We start from the raw sequence: 24,344 nt of genomic DNA on the forward strand, positions 1-24,344 counted from the left end.
ACCTTGAGATTCTATGATTCTATGAGATGTCAAGGATAAAACCTTGGACCCAGAAAAGCAATTTATTCTGCTGCTGAGAGTAGATCTTCATTCCTGTTGTGCAGTCCACAGCAACAGTCTTATAATTTGTCTTTGATGGCTTCATGTGTACCAGTCTTCATCCAAGGATGGGAATACTTAAGATAAAACATATGGTCAATATGCAAGATCTCATTTAAGAAAAGCATATTGGAAGCAAGTGGTATTTAAAAATTTCACAATATTTTTCATTTGTTTAGCAATATGAAATCATTTGGTTAATTGTGCCCATGTAAAATGAAAAATGTATCCTTCGACAATTTCAGTGTATTCTATTAGGCAAGTCTGGGGCTCTGAGTATTGGACTTGACGGCTGTTGTTGCTCATTAGGAGTAGAGGAAATGAGACAAACAGAAGTATGTATTATTTGAGCTTGAAATAATACGTACTTTCGTTAGGTCCTTCATCTGAGATAATTAAAAGATTGTTGTTCCTGACTTTTGGTGATTCTAAGACATACCTATTACTGGGTTTTCTTGGCAGAATTTTTTCAGAGGGAGTTTGCTTTTGCCTTCCTCTGAGGCAAAAGTGTGACTTGCCCAAATGAGTTTTCATAGTTTAGTGAGGATTTGAACCCTGCTCTCCAGAATCATAATCCAACACCCAAGCCACTGGCTGTCATGAAAATGAAAGTAAATGTACAAATTATCTTTATGAAGCCAAAACAGGTTTCAATAATATGTGTAATACACACTCAATATATAACATTCTTAAAAGCACATCTAAACTCCACTTTAATAACTGATAGATTGTCATCAAGTCAATAAAACATATTTTTACAAAACTAAACTCAAGCACAATTTTGGATAGAAACAGAAGGCCCCTATTTGCAAAATATAAATGTTTGTATGTAAAACAATTTTCTCAATAAACTCACTCTCCGTAATGTAAGTAACTAATGTTCTACGTGTTTCTGTGTCTTCTATTTATATATCCTTTAGCTCTGATTAAAAATAGTTATATCTGAAAGCAATGTTACAAGGCAGAGCAGCTCGTTAGATTAAGGCTTCCCCAATTAACTCTGTGGAACAAGGGCTGCTGCTTCTCATGGTCTGTAAAAAAGTATTATAGATACTATAAGCAGCCTCCAAACTGAAATCTTTTTTTATTTTCCTTTTTTTGTGTTGGTGACCCAATTGGGTGAATACCGTCTGCAGTTACAATTAACCTATTTTCAATTTCAGATAACTGTCACTGTTGTTTGATCTAAATTTGTGGCCTGAGTGTGGAAACTGTGATTATCCAGATATATAATGAACTCAAGCTATAGATCAAGCATGGGCCAACTTCGGCCCTCCAGGTGTTCTGGACTTCAACTCCCACAATTCCTAACAGCCGAATTATAGCAGTTGAAGTACAAAACACCTGGAGGGAGGGCCTCTGGTGACACTAAAATGACTGCCAATGAAGTGTGAAACTGTTGACTAACTTTGTGTGCTTTGTGGAAGCACCTGAAAGATTTATGGTAGTGAACAATTGGAGGAACACGCCTCACAGAACTCTTGTCTCCCAATCAAACACTGTTTCTTCTTTGCAGATTGGCCACATTGAAGGAGAACCAGAGCGGAAAGGGGTTTTCCCAGTATCCTTCGTCCACATTTTGTCAGACTAAGCCAGACTGGAAACTTGAGCATTGCACATCCTTCCTGCAAGACAGGCTTTTAGCACGAAACAAACAGCTGCTGCATCCTTGTAATTCTGTGCACAATTGTGGATATATATGTATATATAATTGCTGTTAATAGAATAAGAACTCATGGCTCACCCTACAAAGGTGACTTGTCTTGTAAATAAATGGTGTTACTCCGCCTTTGCCAGTATTATGGTAGCCTTGGGACCTGGCATGCCTTACTGGGTTTGCTCAAGCCATCCTTGGCATCAAGCACTTACATCTCTTTCTGTGTGTATGAACTACCAGCTTTCTAAATATGGAAGGTCTCATTCAGTCCTATTTAACTGTACAGATGTTACCATTCCTAACAGATCAGTATTCTGAAATAACTAGCAGAGAGTTAGGTTCCGTTTTCAAAACGAACTGCTTTGGCTCATTTACAGCCCAGTTTACAGCTACAAATGTAAACACGTAACAGCTTGTGAAACTCCACTTCCTTGGTATTTGTTTTGAGAAAAAAGTGTTCAGTGTACACATCAAACAAAAGAAATATTCACTGATGCTACAGACTAGTAGTCGTATTTTATGGTGTGTGATCAACATTTTATGTGTCTGTATTATGTAGTTGTTAACAGTTGATCCCTGTGATATTTACCTCACTTAAAACCATCTGACAGTCTCCAAAGAATAAGATCATGTGGGGCTTTGGGCTGGAGGTTTCCTTTCTCTCAACCAGGGACTCAAAGAAGTCTGTCTACATCTGCATGCCTTCATGTGCTTCCTTACAACCTTTGTTAATGCAAGAATGTTAAGGGCCATCTGTCAACTTGTGGGTTTTTTAAAAAGTCTTTTTTTTAAAAGTAGTGAAGCCTTATGGTAATTATTTCCCACCTCAGTGAACAATCAGTTACCATAAATCTTTGTGTGCTAATTGGCCTATCTAGAAAACCACTTTGTGGCTAGGGAATTTGGCCCTTCAGCATACAAAAAATAATAATGTAATGGTGGTTTTCTTTTGGCCTGGAGAAGCCAAAAGAAATGAATTTTTTGTCAAAAATATATGAAAGATCAGCTATTAATTAATGGGACCATTCAGTTGTACCTGCATTTACTTATGCTGATAATGAGTCTTAACAACGAATCTGATTGAACACTGAGAATCTGCCAACATTGGTGGAACCACAAGGTGTGCTGTGACTTGTGATAGCTTTAGAGTTTTAATACTGCATTACTTGCACCTTAAACTCATGTATTAAAGACAGATTTCTTTCTTATATTCTGTCACTTATTGTTAAGGGCCATTCCCTTTGATCATATATGAAGCAGAAAAACCATGCTTTGTGATCAATAGAAAACTTCTACATGGCTCCTTGCATTTTATTGTTTGCGGACACAGAATACTCTTTAAAGTTACTGACTTTGACAATAGGACAAGTTTCCTGTCCTCTGTGTCAGATTCTTATGACTCCATGTCAAAATGTTTCATTTGACCGAAACACGATTTCAAGCTAATCTCTCTTGAGTTTTTCACTTTCGGTGTTGTACAACCCTGTACTCAGTGAATATTTGTTTTCTTTTTTAATGGCTAACATACAAAAACATAGTCTAAGAAATCTTGCATGAAGAGAAACAACATTTATCAGCTATTATTGGAAAGTGATTTTTAAATATTTGCTTCACTGAAGCAATGCTAAAAAGTGATGTGTTACAAAACCAAGGCTTCCTCGGTTTTTATTGTAACAGGTAAAAGAAGGACAAGGTTTAGGGCACTTTCTTTCAACCGGGAATGGGGTTTCTGCATTACTTGTTGGGAATGTGGTCAAATAGTGGGTTAGAAGGAAAGACGCAGTTGAGCAGTCATGTGGCTGGCCCATCACACACTATGTTTAGGCTATCTGTGGGCAGGAGAGAAAACACGTAAAATCCTCTTTGGTCCTCAACCTGACTATGGCAGGATGGGCAACTGCGGAGGTGGAAGGGGCATTTCCTCTCCATATGGCTACCATGATGGTGAGCATCATTTTTGGCAGTTTTTTTCTTTGGGAGAAACAAACAATAACATTTAAGCAGCTTACAAAGCTTTAATAATTCTGAGGCCAAAAAAAAAGTCCAATTAAAGAAAAAACACGGGTTTGGACAGAACAACCCCATTTGTCTCTCTGGACTTCATATGCCATGAATCCATGATTCTTAGCCTCAATGGTCCTTCCTCCAACCATCCTACAGACTGCAGAGCTCGGGCTGAAGGGAAGACCAGCCTGCAGAATGGAAGACCAACCAAGGCTAATCCTACAACTTGCATTAAGAAAAGCACAGTATTTTTCATTGTTTCCTCCCCCAATCTTCTTCGTTCTCTTCTCCAGCTGAGCTTTTCTGTAGCCCACTGTATCTTACCCACAAACAGAGATGGCCACAGCATGATGAGTTGAGCCAGCCAGGTTATTCCTTCTATCATGTTCCCCTCACCTTGAAATAAGTAACAGAAAAACCCCATGATCCTTTTGTAAGTTAGTATTCCTCGTGCATTTTTGAAAAAATGAAGATTTGCGGTCATTATCGTGTAAAGCAACAAACTCCAGGTAATGCACTGTTTTTTTAATGCATTACGACCATGCTCTGATCATGATACATTATGTTAAAAGCAAGCATCCAGGTGAGTGAGCCTGTTGGCATCAACTCTGCACTGTTACTGATTTCAGTGTTTCCAGAATTATGCTATTTATATCAAAGCTAAGTTCTTACTCCATATAGCTCATCAATGCAGCGTTCTTCATATATATTAAAGAACAAAACTGATCTACCTTATTTGTCAAATATATCCTAATCTCAAAAATACACTCCTTTAAGGGGGAGAAAAAAGCAGATGTAATGAAGATTCAGATGTGTAAAATGATGTAGAGTCAAATGTCTATTATTTTGTATGCTTTTTGAAGTAGAATATGAATTTTTTAAAAACTAAAGTGAGTTCCAGCAGGAACAAGAGTTAACTATTCTAAGTGATTTGAAAGTCCATAGGAGAATTAAAATACAATGTATGATATATAGGTTGGGTTTAAATACAGTGTTGAATTTAAACTCAGAGCCACTATCTGCAATTTTGTACATGACATATTTGGAAAAGTCTGTCTGTTTGGGGTTTTTTCCCCAGTGGGAGAGGGAAGTATGTTCGGCAAATGGTGTGTTATTTTACTGTTGAACAGCAATTACTATTTATTTTTTTATGACATAGCACATCAACATGTATAGACAGCAGATCTGATAGTGCCACGAGTTGGAAACTGAAGTCTTATTTGAATGTTACAGTCATTATACATCAGTATACTTGTCTCTTTACGTGTTTAATGTGACCGTTTGAGTACTGTATGTGTTAATTTCTACTTTTTTAATATTTAAAATTGCTTTTAAATAAATGTATTCAGTTGATCCCAGACACCTGTATGGCCTTTTATTAACTAGCTAACTAGAGGAGAATTAACTCATTTCTGGCAGGAGTGGACATCTTCGGTATCTTCAGTATTCGGTTATTTCTCCTTCTGAGGAAGCCTTTCTTTTTCTTCCCTCTTGTAGTTGCATCTGAGAGCTGCAGGGGTGAATTTCAAGGGTTTAAACCCCAACATCATTTTAAGTTGATTAATGAAGATTATGTGTACCAAATTTGGTCCAGATCTCTTAAGCCATGTGAGAGCCTTCGAAGTACACATACAGGCATGCATATTTTAACTTTTATATGTATACAGATATACACTCAACAGTTTCCTTCTTGCACATGTTTAACTTTGAGGCTATCAGAAATGCATAGACATTTACTACCGTGTAAATATATACATTATAACAACTGAATATATAGTGGCTCAATATATGCCAATAATTGTTTGTCCAATTTTTAGTATGGCCCAAGGCCATCCAGTGAGTTTTCAAGGCTGAGCAGGATTCAGTTCTGGTGTCATGAAGGCTTAATTCAGCATTCAAACCACTGTCCCATGTTAAATCACATGGCGGAATTTAAATATATAATAAGACCCCTATAATTGTCTAACCCATACCCACAGTTTCACTTACCCATGCCTGGGCAGAGAGAATAGTTTCTAGGAATTACTTTGGTTCTCCAAGCATGGTTTTATGGTATAATTATCCCAGAGGTCACCATAGTCTTGGAGGACCTAGCAAATTAGGGATGATACATACCCCTTCTAATCTCTAGTTCCTCAAATGCATGGTATGCTGGGACCAGAAGCAATTCAATGGTATTCCTTCATATCTCTGGCTTAATGCAACTGTAGTCTGATCAGGTTCATATCCCCATGGATACAGGTGAATCTTACCATATTGTAAACAAGCTGCTTTCTGCCCCTTCAGAACAGTTCCTAAGCATTTCCACATTGGAGCTATGTTTACAAAGATACTATGCAATTACACTTTTGTTGTTAACTGCCTTCAAGTCAACTTGGACTTAGGAAGGCCCTATTACAATGACAAATAGGTAATTATTGTGATAGCCAACCAAATGAACGATTACCACCAACCTGGAGAGTTTTACAAGAATAACCCCAATGATTACTAGCCATGCTGGCTGCATATTATGAGACACTGCCTTTCAATGCATCCCATTAGGAAGCAAGAAGGTACTGTTGCTGTCCATGCCTTGGTTGTGGGTTGCTACTAAGCATGTGATGGGCAGCAAAATACTGGAGTTTGCAGACTGATCCATAATAATAAACATTGGGCTCTCTAGATTTCTTTAGTGCAGCAACCTGTCATAAAGAAGTCTGCTAATAGATATTAATCATGAGATACACTAAGCACAGAAGGTAGACTATCCATGCATCCAGCCAACCCTTCTCATCAAACTAGCATACAAAGGTGAATTGAGATCTGATGCTCCATGTGTTTTTGTTTCTAGCATGCTCTTTTTTGTAATACAAACAGTACTTTATTTGGAGTGAATGATCATGGTTAAAGATTATAGCTGGAAGTAAAAAAAGACTTCCTTTGAAGCTGTTCCCTGCATTAGAAAGAAACTCCTCATCAGAAGATGTCTAGTTTGGCCCTTAGCAAAAGCAAAAGGAGCAAGAATGGGCGAGATAGTCTGATGCTGAGGAAACCTGACTCTCTCTATCAGATCACACAATGCTATCTGCATTCAAGGCAATGCTACAGATCCTAGTGCCATTAGCAACTGTCCTCATAAATCAGTCATAAAAAGAGACATAGCACCTCCAATCAGACTTCAGTGGCTGGTGCTTTCAGTTGGTGTGGAGTGACTCAGAGACTTCAAATGTGCACTTGCTTTTACTGTGCACATAGCCCTCCACATGCACTAGAGTTATAGGTGCAGGATGCCCACTGAATTTTAAAAAGCTATTTTTTAAAAAAAATCTGAAGCAACACCTCTCAAGAAATCTTTAGATCATTAAGCACGATCCTTGGGCAACTTCTACAGCAAGTTGAGCATAGAATTGCACTGGAGGACCTAGAGACTTCTAGCAAGAACATTTTAATGGAATTAACCAATAATTAAATCTGCAGGAGACAAACTTGCAAAGATGGAGGGTCAATTGTAATTTTGAAAGGCCGGCTTTTTATGAATTCTCAATGCACCTTTGTGCAATGCTTTGGATGAGATGTAGTGGATGTTCACTATGATCCTTCCTTTCCTGGACATTGTTCTGATGGAAGGTATGTATGGGCTGTTTTGCTCAATTTCATTGCAACAGTTCTCCAGTTAAAGGCCCCTTCTACATTGCCCCTATATCCCAGGATCTGATCCCAGATTATCTGCTTTAATCTGCTTTCAACTGGATTATATGAGTCTCCACTGACTCCACTGGGACAAGCAGATAATCTGTGATTAGATCCTGGGATATAGAGGCAGTGTGGAAGGGGCCAGACATACGGGTTGTGTTCTGTAGGCCAGTTACAGGCTGAATATCCTTAATCCAAAATGCTTGGAATCAAAGATGTTTTAGATTTCACATTTTTGTATACCTACATTTGCATATTTGGGAGATGGGACTCAGTCTCAACACAGCATTCATTTATGTTTCTTATTCACACAAATTGACAATAATTGTACACACAATATTTCAATAATTTTGTGAAAGTTTCCCTCATTTGCTATGCATATGCACAAACAGATTACAAAGTAAAAAAGTCAATGCCATTCTAGGCTATGTAAACATTGGCATAATGTCTAAACTGACAGAATTACTAATGCCATTCTATTCCACTTTATTATAATATAATATACTTTACTTATATTCTGCTCTATCTCCCCAAGGGGATTCAGGAGGTTTACAGAACACATATACAGCAAACATTCAATGCTGTTATACAATTAACATGGACAGACAATACATAAACACAGGTCAGATCTCACCTGGAATGCTGTGTCCTGTTCAGGGCAAAGCAATTCAAAAAGTATATTGACAAACTGGAACATGTCCAGAAAAGAGAGACCAAAAAGGATGGATTAGATAATATAATTTTTCCTTCCAGTGATCCTGTGATTATATGAACTGTAATATAATATTTGTATAGAAGACCTAGTTAAATTGGAGGAGAAAGACCACATGGTTACAGTGCTGGCTTGTGACCTGTTGTGCCAAAAATCAGGAGAACAGAAGAAGAGTGTGAGATGTTTTTAAAAGTAAGAATTAACTACCTTTGGAAAAAAAGAGTGGAGTCACTTTTTAAAAAAAATCAGGGGTGAGAACTGTGCTATGTTGTTTGTCCACAACTCCCATCAAACCAAATCAGCAACGCCAATGGAAAGGAGTACTGGGACTGTCGTACAATAAAATCTAGAATGCTGCATAAGTTTGCTCTGAACTGTCAACTTGAGGGGAGGGCTTCAAACAATAACCGTAACTAATGACTTATTCCAAAGTAGATTCCTAGCTCAAAATCCAGACACCTTTGCCCTTCAAAAAAACTGAAAGAGAAAGCCGGAACAGAATGTAGGGCCTTTGTCAGCATTTGGCTGCCCTAAAGTGCAACCAAGTCATTAGGAGAGAGCTGATCTCAGATCTGACATACAGTTTGGCCTCTGCTCAAGTCCTGCCCACATAGGGATTGTTCAGCCCCTGGAAGAAGACCACCGAGGCACCACTGCTGGGTTTCAGTCCATTTTCATGGCACACAATGAAATACAGACAGATCCCAAGTCAGTGCAGCTGTTCAACAGGAAGGCATTTGATATATTATTTTTTGCTTCCAGCCCCTCTGTGTTCGAACCCTCATAACCTCAATGCTATTTTCTCAAGTTGCAATTGCCAGCTCTGTGCTTCCCTTGTCCGACCGTGAACATAACAGGTCTGCCATCTGCAGCTTGGCATACAGTGTATTTATTCAAGTGTTTTACAAGTTAGCTCAGCACTTGACATTGCACTTTTCACTGTATGTGGTCCTTAACGGCAAGCGCGCTTTTAAAGGCAATGTTGATTCTGGGTTCTGCCTCCCCACTCCATCCTTTCAGGACTTTGTAAAGATTGCTAGCAGTGGCTTAAAGCTACCATGGCTTAAATCATGGAGGTGGTTTAAAATTGTTCTTCTGCCTTCAACTGGGAACTTATTTAACTTTTTTTTCCACTTCTCAAATCTTGCCTCCAGATGAAGCGAAATTGCAGTGCTCACTATGGGGGCTGTGCTAATTTGGCTTTGTGGACATGAATCGCAGGTAGAAAATTTGTCAGGTCAAGCCTTGGAAGGAAAGGATGATAGGAAAGATTTCACCTCCTGATTTCCAGCTGTAAAAAAAAGTACCGGAGGTCAATTGTCAGATGTCCTGTTTTGGCTGAAACCACCTCCAAGAAGAGAGACAGTATGATGTAGGGCACATCTACACTGTAGAATTAATGCAGTTTGACACTACTTTAACTGCCATGGCTCAATGCTATGGAGTAGTGGAGGTTCGGTGAGGCACCAGCACTCCTTGCCAGAGAAGGCTAAAGACTCCTATTCAGCCATGGGAGTTAACGTGGTGCCAAACTGCATAAATTCTACGATGTACATGTACCTGTAGAGGTTTGAGACGTGTAGTGACCCCAGAGCCCATTCACACGACAAAAATGTAGTGTCATATACAGCTTCAACTGCCACAGCAAATACTATCAAATCCTGGGGTTTGTTAGGGACAACAGGTCTCTGACTGAGATTTCTAAACACTCCTCCCTAAACTACAAATCCTAGGATTGCATCGGAAGCCACCATAGCAATTAAATTGGAATCTTGTGGCTATGAATATGTTGCATGCATGGGCCTCAGGTTCAAATCCCTGTGAACCACTAACTGGGTTATGTGTGGCCAATCTCTTTTTCAGCCTAAACAAGAAAGAAAAGAAGCCTATCCCACTTCCCAGATATGGACTGATTAGGACTTTGTATCAGATCACAAAGTGATACAAAATTGTCTCACTCCCCAAAGTAGTAACTTCATTTTTGTGGCCATAATAATCACTTTGTGCTTTCATGGTACCATAAAGGCACCAGATCCCATCTGATTATGGAAGCTAAGCAGGTTCAGTCCTGGTTAGTACTTGGATGGGGACCGTCAATGAATCCCTGGTGCTGGAGGCTCTATTTCAGAGGAAGGAATTGACAAAACCACTTCTGAGTACTCCTGGCCTAAGAAAACTCCATGAAAACCACCAGGCAAACTGAAGACACATAGGCACACATACAGGCACCACTGCATTATAGTATCATCATTATTATTAGGAGGCGCGGTAGGAGCAAAAACAATTCTGTTCTCTGTAGTTGGAGATCTGAGCAGCGTCAGAAGAAATCAGAGCCAACAGAGGATTCAGAGAGGGAAGGAAGGCTTAGAAAATAGGGCTGCAGTCTCTAGATAACTGACATTCATTGAATATGGCATGACTCATAACTAGTAAATACGGTTAGTGCTCGGTTTCTTTTCATTTTAGGGAGTAAGGAAGAATTTGGTATGTATTGCTATGAACAAAAAGAGTGAATTCTCTTTACAAAGGTAGGACAAGGTTTATCAGGTTTGTTATTTTAGAGCCTCCAAGTCTTTTCCGACATCAGGCGGGTTTTCCGACGGGGTTTTTTTGTGGCTGAAATCGTGAGATTCACGGCCAAGCAGGGAACCGAACCCTGGACTCCAGAGTCATAGTCCAAAACACAAACCACAATACCATACTGGCCGTCTTGTAAGATTTACCCTTATAAAAATATCGATTTCCCATTATGCAAAACTGGAAATGGGAGAAAACACTTCATATCCCCAGCGACTGCAATACACAGTATGTTTTTTTGCTCAGGTCTTCTTTGACAAAAGATATCTATTTGAACAAGATGTACAGCTAATTATACTAACATTTGAATAAATATGCATAAGCATGCCTTAACAAGGGTGGGGAAGAAGATTGTAAATTGTGCCGACCTGTCAGAATCAACATGGCCAATGCTCATTATCTTAACAGCTTTTGCCCACGGCTTTGATTATTGAGATGTCCAACTGAGTCCATCTCTGTCCGGTGCATCTAGGAAGGGAAGACTTGGGGCGCAAGAAAATTCTGCTTAGCAAAATGAATGAAAATGCAGCCTCAAACAGATGGGCTGTTATTTTAAAATCACATTGACCAAATGAGCACATGCTAACACTCAAAGAGGGTTCCCATTTAGATTGCTATCCTATTGGTTCTATATGAAACTCTGGAAAATACTGGGTGTGATCAAGAAACTTTGGGAAATACTGAGTGTGATCCCATGGATAGGAATGCTTAAAGAGAAGGGAGTTAATGATGAATGGGAGTTTCTTAAATGCGAGATACTGAAGGAACAAATGAAAAGAGTGCCAACAAGGAGAAGTCTAAAGAAACCAGAATGGACATCCAAAGAACTGGACCCTTGGTGGCGCAGCGAGTTAAAGCGCTGAGCTGCTGAACTTGCGGATCAAAAGGTTGCAGGTTCCAATCTGTAGAGCAGAGTAAGCACCTGCTGTTAGCCCCAGCTTCGGCCAACGTAGCATTTCGAAAACATATAAATGTGAGTAGATCAATAGGTACCGCTCCGGCGGGAAGGTAACGGCGCTCCATGCAGTCATGCCTGCCACATGATCGCAGGTTCCAATCTGGGGAGCAGAGTGAGCACCTGCTGTTAGTCCCAGCTTCGGCCAACCTAGAAGTTCGAAAACATGCAAATGTGAGTAAATCAATAGGTACCGCTCTGGCGGGAAGATAACGGCGCTCCATACAGTCATGCCGGCCACATGATCTTGAAGACATCTACAGACAATGCCAGCTCTTCGGTTTAGAAATTGAGATGAGCACCAACCCTCAGAGTCGGACACAACTGGATTTAATGTCAGAGGAAACCTTTACCTTTGCCTATGTGTGCATGCAAGCACAAAACTTATCTATTCTGATTGATAGCTCAGGCATGGGCCAACTTGGGCCCTCCAGGTGTTTTGGACTTCAACTCCCACAATTCCTAACAGCCTACCGGCTGTTAGGAATTGTGGGAGTTGAAGTCCAAAACACCTGGAGGGCCCAAGTTGGCCCATGCCTGAGCTATGTACTGATTTGAGTGAATGCCTTTTTGTCTTCTTTTGCAGATTTGCCCTGGCTCATTGTGTCAACTGATCCAGACCTTGAGGGCCTGCCTGCCTGCCTATCTGAAGCCAAGAGCCTTCCCTCCCTCCCTCCCTGCTCTTCCTCCTCCTCCTCTTTGCAAACCTGTAGCCGTGACGTCGGAAGGGGCCAACCCGGAAGGCAGGCAGGCTGGCTTGGTTCGCCTTTGCTGGAGAGAATCAGGTCCCTGGTTTTTCTCTCTGTGTCCCTGGTTTCTGTCTTCTCTGCGAGCCCTCCTTGCCTCGCCTCCTCCCTTGATGCCCAGCCAGGCTCCGATCCATTGCTCTCTTCTCCACGGCAAACGTGAGTCCTCCCTTTTTCTCTCTCTTTCTGTCTCTCTGTTTTGCAGCATGACTTGGGGGAAATCAGCTCTGCAATGAAAGAAAGGCTTGCCTTTGGGGACAAATTGGGGAAGGTGTTTTTTTAAGGGGGCAGAATCACGAAGAGCATATTGATTCATTAGCCAAGCAAGGTGGAGCCCTGTTTGCATTGAATGAATAGGGCTGCATCTACATGGTACAATTAATGCAGTTTGGCACCACTTGAACTGCCATGGCTCAATGCTAGGGGTTCTTGGGATTTGCAGTTCAGGCAGCATCACTCTTTGGCTACAATAGTGATTTTGGAGCCAAGCAAAGGTGGAGCCCTGTTTGCATTGAATAGGGCTGCATCTACATGGTACAGTTAATGCAGTTTGGCACCACTTGGCTCAATGCTAGGGGTTCCTGGGATTTGCAGTTCAGGCAGCATCACTCTTTGGCTACAATAGTGATTTTGGAGCCAAGCAAAGGTGGAGCCCTGTTTGCATTGAATAGGGCTGCATCTACATGGTACAATTAATGCAGTTTGGCACCACTTGAACTGCCAACTCAATGCTAAGGGTTCCTGGGATTTGTAGTTGAGGCAGCACCAAGGCTAAAGTCCTTGTCAGACTACAAATCCCATCATCCCATAGCAGTTGCAGTGATGTGTGCAGGGATGATGGGAGTTGCCATCTAGACAAATTGCCTGTGAATTTTGCAATGGATTAGCATTGAATAGCCTTGCAGCTTCAAAGCCTGGCTGCTTTCTGCCTGCGGGAATCCTTTGTTGGGAGGTGATTAGCTGGCCCTGATTGTTTCTTGTCTGGAAGCCCCCCCCCCCCCCCCCCCCCGTTTTTGAGTATGTTCCACACTATGATATTGCGGCCAAAATTTCATTTTTGTTGGCCGGCTATAACCCCACTCTGACAACAAAAGTGGCCCTGTATTTGTTTAAAGCTGCTAAAAGGAGATCGGAGTGCATAGATCAGATTGGGGTGCAGTGTATGGGAGACGAGGATAGTTGATGCCTAGATCTATAGTTAAGCTACACTGGCACCAAGAAGACAAATACCTGTATATCTGTATTTTATTTTAAGTGAACTAGATGTATGTTGTAAGTTGTGTTTGTACTGACTGCTCTTGATAAGGCCAAATGGCTAATCAATAAATTGTTGTAGAGTATGTTCCACAAAGGACAAGAAGGATCCTCTGAAAACTCTGGAAACAGGGATTTCAGATAAGAAACAATCAGGGCCAGTAAATCCTCTCACAACAGGCAGGAAGCAGCCGGGCTTTGAAGCCGCAAGGCTATTCAATACTAGTCAAGGTGATCAGTTGCAACATTCACACTTGCCTCAAACAGACAAGAGTTTTTTCTCCCACCCTGGACTTTCCACAGATACATTAAACCCCACTTGCCTAGTTTCCAGCAGACCTCACAACCTCTGAGGATGACTGCCATGGATATGGGCAAAACATCAGGAGAGAATACTTCCTGAACATGGCCATACAGCCCGGAAAACTCACAGCAACCCAGTGATGCCAGCCATGAAAGCTTTTGACAACAGAAAGAGAAGGTCTTTTATCTGACAATGTCTGCAAATGAGAACAGGGGTCTTTCCTCTTCTCTGCCAAAGAGTGTGGATATCTCACCAAACTACAACTCTCAACATCCCATAGCAATGACCCAAGGCAGTTAAAGTCGTGCCGAACTGCATTCATTCTACAGTGCAGATGCACCCTTTCCCTCTTGTTTTCTCTCAGCATGGTTTCTCTGGTTGGGCAGGAAATCCTGTTTGCACTGAATGGGGGTTGCCACCTACCCTGTGGAAATAATGCAACTCTGACATCTCCAAAAAGAAACAACAGTTCAGTCAATTGGGGAAATGCTTGCTAGTTGAAATATAATCAGCCCTTTGTCTCTAAATATTGGAGGCCTCCAATGAATCTGGCCAGTGCCAATGCTGATCTGAGAAGCAGTCACCCTGCAGTATAAAAGTCTTGCAAGATGGCTCAGGAAGAGCGAGAGAGAGAGAGAAAGAGAGAGAACAGGCGCCTTGGTGGTTTTTGGTTACTACTTCTGCATTTGGAGAGAATCCTTTTCCCGGCAGAGTGAAGATGATGTTCCTCTTCTTTGGTTAAGAATTCCATGTCCATGTCTTGTTTCCATGAATGAGGGCCAGGGACTTTTTGTGGGCAGCCTCATGCCTTTGTGATACTTGGGTTGCTTCATATTAGGGTTTGTTTGTTTTTTTGGAGTGCTACCAGGACTTGTGTGTTGTTGTTCTTTGTGCAGTGCCTTTGATTCCCATTGTTTCTTGGCAGGGTTAATTCAGAGATTCACCATTGCTTTTTTTCTGAGGCAGAGAGTGCTTGACTTTCCAAGATGAATGGAGATTCAAACCCTGTGCTCCCAGATTCCAACACTCCAAAACCAAATACTTTGCAAAATCTCAGTATGCATTTGGTAATGTTATAATGCAGTGCTCTTGACTGGCAGAGATAGGAAGCCTCTGTCTGGGAAGACACAAAGCCTAAAAGGTTTTGAGTGCTGGATCTTCTCTGGATCATTGGATGCTATTTTTGGATACTGGCTTTGAAACCCCTATGCATTTCAAAGAAAATTGTTATGAGTAGGAACTTGTTATGAGTATTGGTCCATCTAGATCATGATTGTTAACTCTGTCTGGCAGTGGCCTTCAGATGGGAGTTTTTCTGAGTGAGGTGGAATCACCTTCTTTGGATATTTTGGAGGGCCATCTGTCAGGAGTGCTTTGATTAGGTGTTTCTACATGGCAGAATGGAGTTCAGCTGGCTCATCCTTGGGATTTCTTCTAACTCTAAAATTCTATTATTATTCCCTGATTTCAGGTAGTAATCAGGTAGTAATCCCTGATTTACTTTGGTTGTCTCCCATCCAAGTCCTAAACAGTCCTGACTTCACTTAGCTTCTGAAATCAGATAAGATCGGTGTGTTTGGGGAGAACAAAAGTTGGCAAAGTGTGTTTTCACATTCACTAAATTATTCTCCTTCTCCCTCCACCCAGTATTGATAGTTTCATGATGAATTAAGATGACAGATTGGCCACAAGATTTTCATTCATGTTAGAAATTTACCTGTGACTTGAAATGTCTTTACTTGGTATCGACTTGGGTTAGTGTCTTTTGAACTTTTTTTATATATATATAATTTTGAATGTTTTGTGCATTTTATGACTTTTTGTCATGGTCTTTGGTTAGCACAATAAACACATTGATTGATTGAATTAGAAAAATAGGAAGCACCTTTATACTCAATTAAACCAATCATCCATCTAATCCAGTCGTTCTCCAGGGATCCAGGCAGGATTTACCCCCATTAAACCTACCTGTGTTTCCTGATGTTTGCTTCAACCAGGATTACTTAGCTTCTGAAGTTAGACAAGACTGGGTATGTTCAGGGTGTTAATAGCTTCATGAACTCAGGATACATTTGTGTATGCCCTTTCAGCACTGCCAGGCATATCCTTTGTAACAGGAGTGGGAAACTTTGTTGTTGTTATTGTTATTATATATCTTCACTAGCTGTGCCCAGCCACACGTTGCTGTGGCAAAGTATGGTGGTATGGGAAATAAAGTATTGAGGAATTGGTGGTAGTTAAGGTAAAGGGACCCCTGGGCTGAGTGGGTTGCTAGGAGACCAAGTGAGCAGAGCTTAGCCTTCTAACTGGAAGCAATTGGATAAAAACAATTATTCCTCTCCCTCTAATTAGGACTTTCTTTTTCTTTTCTTTTTGTTGTATCAACCTAGAGGCATGGATGAGGGGTTGTGCTGTCAATTTTCGAGGTTGTGGGGTGTTTACTTTTGTTGTTTTGTCCACTGCCATGATGCCATCACTCTTTTATATATATAGATGTTGTTTCTGATCTATGGCCACCCTAAGGTGAACCTATCACAATTTGTGGTGCTAGAGCACAGTCTGTTCAGGGCCTTCCAAATGGCCCAATTTTCTGTGTGCCCTGGTTCTCCAGAGTCATCCAATGCTGAAAACACTGAATTTACCTATTAATTGCTATGTTATTCTCTTTGTTGTGTGATGAACCCTACTGTTAGGCGGATTGGAGCATTGATACTTCCAGGGAGATGGTGTGAGCTGTTCATGGGATTTTCTGCTTCATCTATTTAAAAAAAGTAGGGCAGGTTTGTGGTATGATTCAACTTGCCACAAGTGGAGCACACACCCAGTTTGCTAAACTCATTTGATTTCCTTTGCCGTCCTGCATCCCAAACACTTCTCTCTCTGGTGGTAATCATCTGAGCATCCGTAGCTGCCACATGCCAGGCCACTTAACTGTAGACTGAGCTGGTTAGATTTCCTTCAAATAAAAGCAGATTATCCCCTTATGTCAGAGCAGATGCTGGGCCCAAGACTTCCGGCTTTGCCCGCTGGCTTATCTCAAGTCTGCATCTGCTGTAGACCAAAACATCTTGCAGTTTTGATTCTTCACTGAACTTGAAAGCGGAGCCAAACACTCTCAGGGCTTCTGAGAATCGTGGTATCAGAGAGTTGGAAGGGGCCACAAGGGCTATCTAGTCCAACCCCTTGCCAGGTAGGAAAACACAACGAAAGCACTCCTGAAAGATGCTTATTCAGCTTCTGTTTAAAGACTTCCAAAGATGGAAAATCCATCATTCTCCAAGGAAGTGGAATAGACTGACTCACTGGATGATAGATTGATTCTTCTTTGTAGGCCTTTAAACAGAAGTCCAACGGACTGACATATTTCAGGAGTGCGTTGGGTGTGCATCCCTCCATGTTGGGCAGATTGGACTATATGCCCTGTGGAGTATTTTCCAATGTTGCAATGCAGAAATACACAACCGAGATTTCCACTGAACCTTGTTTAAAGGCATCCCAAGATAGAGAACCAATCACCCTTTGAACCAGTGGGAAAGATGGCCATTGAGGGTGATAAACTAGATGTCCTTTGCGATCCCTTCCAACTCTATGAATCTCTGATTGTCTAACACATTTTACAAGTGTCTCTCAATTTCTGCTTGTGATGATAGATGGCTTTTCCTGTTCTCCTGGTCCTTTCCATGATGGCCTCTTAAAGCTCTGTCTGACTAGTGTTTGCCCTTTGCAGTTTGGAGTCGGTTGCAGAGCTGTCATCTCTACTTTGCTGCTGAAGGCTTTTGACATGTGTCTTGGGTCAAGGAATGAGTTAACAAGCAATGTGCTGCCTGTAAAAATAAATGGTTTGTGGGTTTTTGGTTCATCCAAGATGTTTTGTGGACTGGAAATGGGAACACGGGAACTCAAAACTCATGCTCAGGCCAGATACCGTGTCAGATGGGATACCTTATATGACCATCAGTTTGAATGTGTTCACTTTGTGGCTGTGTAATGCCTTTGTTTGCAAGACCATTTAAAATACAGTTGGCTCTCCATAGGTGTTTTTGGTGTCCTTAATCCCAGTGAATGTGGAGGGCTGGCTATAATATTTTTATATACCATATAACTGTGCAAATGTGGAAAAATGCAGCCTTGAAGATATTAGACTGCAACTCCCATCACCCCCCACCATTAACAGATGGGAATTGTGTTCTAACATATGAAGGGCCACCCCATTGTCCACTCTCCCATCTAAGGTTGCCGGTTGTGGATCAACCCAAACTAGAGATCTGGAGATGGGTATTACTGATGCCACTTGTTTGGATTTTTTAGTGAAACCAGACATGGCAAATAGAAGCTAGTGGAACAGAACGATCATTTGCTGTAAAAGATTTATAAGTAGTTGGAAGTGAAACTAATTTATCTTTGTCTCTGAATATCTGCTGGGGTTTCTGTACTTGTCACCCTTCCACTGCTCTTATCACCTCAATATGAGAAGGGTTTCAGAAGAAAGTACATTAATGTGGCAGAGCAGAGCTTGGCAGATTGGTTATGCTGGTTGACGGATTCTGTGAGAATTAGGATGCATCTACACTGTAAAATGAATCCAGTTTGTTACCATTTTAATTGCCATGGCTTCATGCTGTGGAATTATGGGAACTGTTGTCTTACAAGATCTTCCTCCTATCCAAGCCTACACATCCCAGAATTCTATAGTATTGAGTTAAAGATGTGCCAAACTGCATTAATCGTACATTGCAGATGTACTCTATATTTACTGGCTTCCATTTTTCTTTGACCACATCCATTTCTGTTGTGTTGGTTGGCGGATTCTCTGAGATTTAGTCTGAAAAAGTAACCTTTCCAAGGTGCATTGCAGGGCTTCTTCAAACTGGTGCAAACCCTGTTGTATTCCATGTCGTTTGAGTCTTCGTCTTCTTAATTCTGCAGGCCAAGTCAAGAGTTGACTACATACGTATTTTACACAGTCCTGGCCAGGGTTTGCAGCCCAAGCAGTATCCCAGCCTGAACTCTAGCTTGTCAATCCTCCCAGGCTAGATTTCTCAAAAGCCCTCTCAGCTATTCCATGCCAGTACTTTCCAATCATGTATTTTAGCATAAGAGCGTGTCCCACACCCCAAGGGGGAAGTAGGCTCTTGCTTTTTTTTTTTCCAGAGCAGTTGAACAGGAAGTTTTTCTCCCCTGTCGGCTTGTGACACAAGTTCCCCAGTGGGTTTCTTTCCCCTTTCTTTTTACAGTATGATGCTGCACAGCTAATAACTAGCCCCACCACTTCCAGTTTTTATGCAAATTTGACATTCTCTTTGTGCAAAGTCTGTAACCGAAAAATTGCCCTCTTCTTCGCCTTGTGATGTCTCAGTGTTTCTTAGGCTGGATCTACACTGTCATATAATCCAGTTTCCGAATCCAGATCATCTGCTTTGAACTGTATTATAGGAGTCTACATTGGCATATAATCTAGTTCAAAGCAGATAATCTGGATTTTATATGACAGTATAAACAAGGCCCCTGATTCAAGTCCTTACTTGGCTATGAAAACCCAATTGGTTGACCTTGAGCAAGTCACACTCTCTCAGCCTCAGAGGAAGGCAATGGCAAATCTGTTCTGAGCAAATCTTGCAAAGAAAACCCCATGATAGGTTCACCTTGGGGATTTTATAAATCAGAAACAACTTGAAAACACACAAAAACAACAAGAACTCATAGTTTCTTAGAAGATAGCAAAGGATTGGCACCACATCTCCAAAGCTATGCAGATAAGTTTTTTTGAGTATACAGTAGAGTCTCACTTATCCAACATAAACGGGCTGGCAGAACGTTGGATAAGTGAAAATGTTGGATAATAAGGAGGGATTATGGAAAAGCCTATTAAACATCAAATTATATTATGATTTTACAAATTAAGCACCAAAACATCATGTTTTACAACAAATCGACAGATAAAGCAGTTCAATACACAATAACGTTATGTAGTAATTACTACGAATTTAACACCAAAACTTCACAATATACTGAAAAATTGACTACAAAAACATTGACTACTAAAAGGCAAACTGCGTTGGATAATACAGAGCGTTGGATAAGCGAAGGTTGGATAAGTGAGACTCTACTGTATATGGATTTCTGGCTGCTTCTGTTCCCCTCCAGTCCCAACCATTGTTTAATTTCCATTGTCATCATTATATATATGCATTCCTTTCTCCAAAACATGAGACTCGGTGTACAAAAATTAAAGCAAACACCGAAAAAAGCACATCCAGGGATTTATTTTTAACATGCAGTGTGGACTGTCCGTGGAATTCAAAACCTTTAAAATGAATCCATTAAAAAGACAAACGATAATATTCAACGAAACAGGGCTCTGTTGGAAGCCCTTTGCAGTTTGGCCCTAAAGGCATGTCAGAGCAGATAAGTTTTCACTTGCTGATATAAGGACAGCAAACCAGCCTTTCTAAAGGAGGAGGTCCAAAGCCTGGGAGCAGTCACCAAGAGATGTATGTATGCGCCTGTCTTTAAGTCATGACTATTCCTAAGGTGAAGGATTGGCTGTGGGTAGGTGAAGTGGCCCTCTGTCACGCTACTGAAAAATAAAGAGAGAAAACTGGCATAGGTATGAGAGGGAGGGAGGAAAATACTGAAGGTATATCTGCATTAAAACATTATGTCACTTTCTTATCACTGATATATAGTGTTGCCTGATCCCAGGACCTTTGGTGCGTTATATCCAGGAAAGACGAAAGGGCAAAGGGTCCAGTTCAGATAAGAGAGTAGTAATATGTGAATACTTCTGGAACATGGCTACACAGCCCGAAAGACAAACAACAACCCAGAGTAGTAATAATTTCCTAAAGTTCATAAGGATTCACTTGTTTCTGTAGATTGCAAAGACTCTCTCAGGTGTGCATGTTTGTGTGTCTGTATATGTACTTGTGCTGGATCTAAAGTAAAGGTAAAGGTTTCCCCTGACGTTAAGTCCATTCGTGTCCGATTCTGGAGGGTGGTGCTCATCTCCATTTCTAAGCCGAAGTGCCGGTGTTGTCCGTAGACACCTCCAAGGTCATGTGGCCGGCATGACTGCTGGATTTACACTGCCCTATATCCCAGGATCTGATGCCAGATTATCTGCATTGAACTGGATTATATGAGGCTACAATGCCAGATCATCTGGGATAAGCAGATAATCTGGGATCAGATCCTGGGATATAGGGCAGTGTAGATCCAGCCGTAGCCATTTTCTCCATCAGCTGATATGGTACCAGGGCTCACCCTCTGCTCTACACCCTTTTTTCTTGTTGTGTGCTTTCAAAGCATTTCAGTCACATCGTTTTCCTGGAAAGGTTTGCCCAGTCCGTTTGTCATTGCCTTCCTCTGAAGCTGAGAGAGTGTGACTTGACCAAGGTTACAGTGTAGGTTTCAATGGACAAGCAGGGATTGAAACCTTGGTCTCTCAGGGCCCTTCCACACAGCCATATAACCCGGGGAAAGGCAGAAAATCCCACAATATCTGCTTTGAACTAGGATATCTGAGCCTCCTTCCACACAACTATATAAACTCCACATTGAACTGGATTATGTGGCAGTGTGGACTCAGATAATCCAGTTCAAAGCAGATATTGTGGATTATCTGCTTTCATATTCTGGGTTATATGGCTGTGTGAAAGGGTCCTGAGTCCACACTGCCATATATCCCAGTTCAAAGCAGATAATGTGGGATTTTATTCAGCTGTGTGGAAGGGGCCCAAGTGTCATAGACCAAGACTCAAAAAACACTATACCACACTGCACTAGAAGCAAGTAGGCTAGATTAAAACATTTCTGATCCTGATCCCACCACCCTACTTTACATAAGTGAGAAAGAAAAAATCCATGCATTTAGCTAAGATTGAATTTGCAAACAAGAAAATATTTTATGTCTATCCGTGTTGTTGTGTGGATGTGTTTATAAGTGATACGGTGCTAATAACTGTGGTTGGTACTTATGGACTCAGGAACAAAGTCATCAACTGCATCTTTGCTGTTTTAGAGCCTCAAAACCCTTTGACAGCGAGTGGTTTTTACAATGCCATTTTCACAGTTGGAAAGTGAGCTCTGAAGGGGTCCGGTGTTTCACTCCAAGCCCACCTATCGAATCTACAACTGGGGTGAGGCGTGAACCAAGGGAATACCAAGCTGCGCCAGTTCTCATTAAATGTGGAAAAACACTGCAAGGGGCGTCCCAGTGGAACTACTTTCAGATTGCTGTGCATTTCGGAGAGGAAAGCGAACTTGCAGGGATCAAAGAGACTGACTAATCAAACCTTAATGGTACTTTTTTTAAAAGATAAAAGTGCTGTCAGCTAATTCTGTACAGTACAAGGGTTTTTTTGTCCTAGAACCGTTGCTGTTCTCGATGTTTTAAGATCTTGCACCCTGAAGCCAAGTTTCTTTCTCTTTCTTTTCCTCTTACAACAGCTAAGAACAAAGCCAGCTAATTGATGCAGGGCAAATGTGACCACTGATCCTTTTTTGATAAATAAAAGACATACGGAATAGAAGAATACATGGTATTTATATCATCTGTAGGCTAGTGCTGTGTTGGTTAAATAGGAGTAACTAACTACTGGTGGCAAAGTGTGTTAAAGCACTGAGCTGCTGAACTTGCGGACCAAAAGGTGCCAGGTTCAAATCCTGGGAGCGGAATGCGCACCCGCTGTTAGCCCCAGCTCCTGCCAACCTAGCAGTTCGAAAACATGCCAATGTGAGTAGATCAATAGGTACTGCTCCGGCGGGAAGGTAACTGCGCTCCATGCAGTCATGCCGGCCACATGACCTTGGAGGTGTCTATGGACAACGCTGGCTCTTTGGCTTAGAAATGGAGATGAGCACCAACCCCCAGAGTCGGTCACGACTGGACTAAACATCAGGGGAAAACCTTTACCTTTACCTAACTACTCTGGCTATCTAGGCAGTGAAGGTAATGACAGAAGCAAGTGGCATTGCACAAGGAAGAACGAAGCCAAGTATACCAGTTGACATAAATAGTTGGCCCTCCATGTTTATAGGTTTAACTCTGTTGGATTTGATTATTATTTGAAATTTTGGTAAATAAATTATTTCTAGGAATCTCTGGCTCCTCCAGCATGACTTTATGGTCAAATGTCTATTGGAGGTTGACCACAGAATCACACTGGAGGACCTGGAGATTGTAGGGAAAAAATACTTCTCTAGGCCAGTGGTTCGCAACTTGTGGGTCCTCAGATGTTTTGGCCTTCAACTCTCAGAAATCCTTACAATTGGTAAACTGGCTGGGATTTCTGGGAGTTGTAGGCCAAAACATCTGGGGACCGACAGGTTGAGAACTACTGCTCTAGGTATTTGTAAGGTCCTCCAGTTTGATTCTGAGGTCAACTTCTGATGGACTTTTATCCAGGAGGATAAAACCAGAATTCTCAATTTGCTTTCAAATCTCTGATTCAAATGACAGACTATGCTTTAAATAACAACTTTGGAAGAGTTTTGGAGAATCTAGGTAAACAACATACTGTTTCAAGTCAATAGTATTCCTTTTCCTGAGATTTTTGAATCAGTGCCTAAGATTACACTATGTAACAAAATTTGAATTTTTTTCTGTTCCTGTTTTGAAAATGTTATTTCCTGTTTAATTGTGTGGTACTTGTATAGTAAAAGTACAGTAGCTGCTATACCCCAGAAACTTCATTTTTGTGGCTGCCACAACTATGTTTAATTGGTTGAGACTCTATGAGATATTCATTGAAAAACTATAGCAAATGTGCCGCAGGATGCCTCTCCTGCAAAAATGAAGTTTTAGAAGTTAAATAAACTTTTCCCATGTTTTTATGATAGAACCAATTAGGGAATGTCATTTATAACTCAGGAACAAAAATCGTGTTACATAGTGTTATGGATTGAACCTTTGAAATGTCGTAATGTGGGTCTTTATACTATCCTAGGCTGGATCTACACAGCCAAATAATCCAGATTTTCAAATTAGATAATCCACATTATCTGCTTTGAACTAAATTATATGAGTCTACACTGCCATATAATCCAGTTCAAAGCAGATAATCCTGGATTTTATATAGCTGTGTAGAAGATGTGGGACAGGTGTTGGAGAGGCAAAACTAGAACTGCTTCTAAATTAACTGAGGCCCCATCTGCACTTCATATAATCCATCTTCTGAATCCAGAGTATCTGATTATATATCAGTGTAGATTTACATAATCTTCAAAGTAGATAATCAGGCTTCAGAAACTGGATTATATGATCTAGCCTAAACATGGAAACATGCAACGTATCTAGAATGGGAGTAAAATCCAATTAAGGTTGGAATAGATAACCAGCATGGCTTTGGCACTGGATTATGACT

The 24,344-nt window shown here is 41.0% G+C and overlaps 2 protein-coding genes and 1 long non-coding RNA gene across 7 annotated transcripts in view; 2 read left to right on the top strand and 1 right to left on the bottom strand.

Annotated features, from left to right (window-relative positions):
- The window catches only part of asap1 (ArfGAP with SH3 domain, ankyrin repeat and PH domain 1), a 168,192-nt gene extending 163,074 nt beyond the window's left edge, over positions 1-5,118 (top strand). For all 4 annotated transcript variants that reach the window (XM_062980026.1, XM_008108201.3, XM_062980025.1 and 1 more), the window contains one exon: positions 1,616-5,118. In XM_062980026.1, coding sequence (XP_062836096.1) covers positions 1,616-1,690 — 75 coding nt within the window. In that variant the 3' untranslated portion in view covers positions 1,691-5,118. The remainder of the gene's footprint in view (positions 1-1,615) is intronic.
- Positions 5,119-7,168: 2,050 nt separating this feature from the next.
- Positions 7,169-12,503, bottom strand: LOC134298783 (uncharacterized). The gene is made up of 2 exons (XR_010005864.1): positions 12,384-12,503; positions 7,169-11,826 (listed from the first exon to the last, which is right to left on the bottom strand). It is a non-coding gene; the product is annotated as an uncharacterized LOC134298783 (long non-coding RNA).
- Positions 12,409-24,344, top strand: part of cyrib (CYFIP related Rac1 interactor B) — a 73,708-nt gene continuing 61,772 nt past the window's right edge. Inside the window, exon 1 of one of the 2 annotated variants that reach the window (XM_016992747.2) lies at positions 12,409-12,581. The gene's annotated coding sequence lies outside the window, so the exon portion shown is untranslated. The remainder of the gene's footprint in view (positions 12,582-24,344) is intronic. The other variant, XM_016992748.2, reaches the window with a different exon arrangement.

The sequence above is a fragment of the Anolis carolinensis genome, chromosome 4, assembly GCF_035594765.1.
Source record: "Anolis carolinensis isolate JA03-04 chromosome 4, rAnoCar3.1.pri, whole genome shotgun sequence".
In the NCBI taxonomy this organism is placed as follows: Eukaryota; Metazoa; Chordata; class Lepidosauria; order Squamata; family Dactyloidae; genus Anolis; species Anolis carolinensis.